This window comes from Austrofundulus limnaeus, unplaced genomic scaffold (assembly GCF_001266775.1).
Source record: "Austrofundulus limnaeus strain Quisiro unplaced genomic scaffold, Austrofundulus_limnaeus-1.0 Scaffold83, whole genome shotgun sequence".
In the NCBI taxonomy this organism is placed as follows: Eukaryota; Metazoa; Chordata; class Actinopteri; order Cyprinodontiformes; family Rivulidae; genus Austrofundulus; species Austrofundulus limnaeus.
This window is the reverse complement of record NW_013952485.1, coordinates 1,429,253-1,432,768: the sequence shown is the minus strand read 5'-3', so window position 1 is coordinate 1,432,768 and position 3,516 is coordinate 1,429,253. Positions and strand designations below refer to the sequence as shown.

The window sequence follows — 3,516 nt, the reverse complement described above, 5'->3', positions numbered from 1 at the left end:
CAACTAAAGGTGACAAAGATACTTTATTATGGTATAGTATTTAAATATATGCCTGAGAAACACATAATATTGGCCCTTTAAAGCAGACTTAACAAGGCTGGTGTGAATACACCCTGTGACTCTTCTTATCTGATTTAAGTATCATTGATCATAACAACTTTCAAAGACTTTCTCTTGGACACAGATAGGGATTTTAAAAAGTAATTTTCTCAAGTTAATTTGTCACCATTTAATCAAACAAATAAGTGTTTTGTCATTAAAAACATTAACCTCTCTCATCATTTTCTAAAGATGGGCGGGTAACTGATTCCTAAGTAAATGCATGGGTAAAATTGATGTTTATAGGTACCAGAGGAGCCTAAAAATCACTTCCTGTTGTCAGTAGCAGCATGCACCAGTGTCAAACACTGTCTTGATTTTCTGAACTGAATCACGTATTTAAATTAGATCCAAAAGAAAGCTACCCATGTCAGTGAATTAAAACACAGCCTTTTCTCTGCCTTCCACATATCTGCAGCCACTACTAACTGGGGTCGGAGCCAGCGGTGCTCTGGAAGATCATTTTGGCTCTGCAGATGGTCAAGCAGTGGACTGTCATGCCCCAAATTACAGTAATCCTGCTTCGCTCACCTCATTAAAAAAAGGTCACAGATTTTGTCACACTCTTGCATGCAAGTACTCATTACATGTCAAAATAAAAATAAAAAATAGGCAATGGAGAACTGTACATCCTCTAGTGTTTTACATACAGAAAACAAGGAGAATGATATTGTTTGCAAAAAGAAAAAAACTGCTGATTATTATTTCTCTGCAGCATTGCTTCTCCCTAACTAAACAATAATAACAGGACATATCTACACACTCTTTTGCATTTTTATCCACCTACCATTTAAATTGCATGTTTTGCACACAGAGTATAAGACAGTTCTGTGTGTGTAGCTTTTTCTTTCTGCTCAGTAGCTGCAGGCTGTGAGGGGACAGAGTTTCATTGTCGGATGGAGGGGGGGGGGGGGTCAATGAGCCATCTATCCTCAGATATAAACAACACTCTCTTTTAATTGCTGAAGATGGTGGTTGCTTTCTCACAAGCAAACCACCTTATATTTCTATTTAAGCATGAAAAATATGAGGTTATGAACAATATCGTGGCTATTATAATGAACAGGAGCAGGGTCTCCTTACATAACCATGGCTCTCTTTTTCTTTGTTTACAGCTGCAGCTTAGAAGGGGGAAAACGGCCTGAGTGAACTACTGATGACAATAAAGCCAAAGATAAACCCCCAAACAAAGCTTTACATTAATTAGAACCAAACCTTGCTTATATTTAAGTGGGACAAGCTCAACTTTAATACTTTTCTATTATCTGCTGAATGCACCGGCCAAGAGGAGCTCTTCCACTCGGACGATAGGAGATTGTTCTCGGCTTCTCTCCCCCACTCAGCTCCGTCCACTCCATTGCAGCCCCGCCAACGTTTCAAATAAACTCTCCTTAGAAAATATTCACACGCGAGTCTTATAAAGGGTAAAACGTAAGCCCGAATAATAAAAAAATAAGTCCACTTACCTCGACGCGGAACGATGTGCAGCCTTTGAGAAACTCCTTTATGTTGCTCAGACACTCGCCGTCATTCTTCGGTTCGGGGTAAACCTGAAGAGACGGAAACGGTGATTAGCGATAAAAACACCGCTTCACGGCTGATTTTCTTCCCGCACCGCGCCTGGTTGCAAAACGTGTTGCCTTTAAAGTGTATCTTCTTCATCGACACGCATTCTAGTGTGTGTGTGTGTCCACAGGGCCTGACACACACTCCTGTTGGAAACTGAAGACAAGCAGCACTGAGGGAAGTAGAAGGGGACTGAGTCGAGCGAGGAAATGACGTGAAAAATGGGACACATGATGATGTTGCAATGTTTAACCTGGATAACACAAAAATACATCAATTTTTTCCACTCGAAATGCTTAAAATACTAAATTGATCCATCAGAGCAAAGTAAAGCTTCCAAAACTCTAGTTAAAAACACAGTTTATTCCACAATTAAGGGGTCTCATATATGGAGTTCCATTTGTGCCAAATATTTGAATATGTTTTAGGTCCCTGAAGCACTTGTGGGTTAAAAATAATTCAAACGTGGTCAAAAAAAATTAAAAAAAAAAAAGAGAAGAATCAGAAATATTTATTGACAAATAGTGCACATTACTATGAATTTGCTCTGGGGTCACAGTGGCATTGCATTGGAATTAACAGATGAACTGGAWGTGTCACAAAGAAAAGAAAACAAAAGAAAAGAATAGAAAAATTGTGGAGCATATTAAATCATTTGTTTCTCAGAAAAATTCTGCAAAAAAGTGAAGTTGTGAACTCTGAACCGTCATGGTTTGTGTCTGTGTAGGTGAGTGCATCTGAACACTGTTTATTTATTTATTTATTTATTTATTTATTTATTTATTTATTTATTTATTTATTTATTTATTTATTTATTTATTTATTGTTTGTTTGTTTGTTTGTTTGTTTGTTTGTTTGTTTGTTTGTTTTTTGATTACCGTTTTTTTAACTATAAGTCACTTTTTTCATAGTTTGGCTGGCTCTGTGGCTTAAAGGGGCAATAAAATCAACTTTTTTGAGTTTTATATCATGTTATACAGTTATTCCCKCATCAAAAACATGTCCAGAGTGTTGCTTTGACTCATTCATGCATTGTGAAATCCTGTAATGTTCTGTGGTACTGTAGCTATTCAAGAGAACAATCTGGTTGGCCCTAGAATGGCCTTTTAGGTGCAGCTCCTCCTCTGGGCTGTGTCTCCAAGCCCAGCTTCCTCATCACAGAGCATGACTCCCCCATGACTCCTGCAGGTTATCTGCAGCAATAACTAGCAAACAGCTGGTGAAACTGTGCATCTGCTGAGATCATACTATTTYYYMRKYCMRKYCYTTTYMRRWTWAAAAAWKSCYTTKRRGRAAWKSRWTTTTKGRWKKYMARGRRRMYYYTTTWARSYTYMMMWKGRWKRMMWKGKTYYTWAAAAATGGTTGGACTACAGTTTTGGAAGTAACCCCCTGAAAAATAAAAATAAAAAACTTAAGTTGTGCGAGCTAATTTATGGGTGATAGCTTTCTAACAGTGAACAAGATTATCATTAGAYGATGCAATTCCAACACGTTGATTTTCGATTGTTTGGTCACCACATTTTAGTAATAAAACACATTGGCTGAGTCCAAAATGAGAGGCCAGGTCCTCCGGAGGACCCAAACTACCCAGTCGAGGTGGACCGGGTCCTTGGTAGACCAGGAAGACCGGAAAAAAAAGAGGCTGTGAATTTGGACAGTCTWGCCTCCCCTCCACCCCGGCGTACGTCATGTCACCTAGCAACCATGACGATGCTAAACAGAAGCAAAAATAGATCAAAATGAGAAAAGTATCAATATATCAGCATTATTAATATTACAAAACAATAAAATTAACTTAAAGGTAACATTTGAAGAACTAATTGACCCGCTGTAGGTGCATGTTTATTTCGC

General features: G+C 38.1%; 1 protein-coding gene across 2 annotated transcripts in view; it reads right to left on the bottom strand.

The window, feature by feature from the left end:
* arhgef7a (Rho guanine nucleotide exchange factor (GEF) 7a) overlaps positions 1-3,516 on the bottom strand; it is a 53,628-nt gene that overhangs the window by 39,845 nt on the left and 10,267 nt on the right. For both annotated transcript variants that reach the window (XM_014011683.1, XM_014011682.1), the window contains exon 3: positions 1,566-1,649. In XM_014011683.1, coding sequence (XP_013867137.1) covers positions 1,566-1,649 — 84 coding nt within the window. The remainder of the gene's footprint in view (positions 1-1,565; positions 1,650-3,516) is intronic.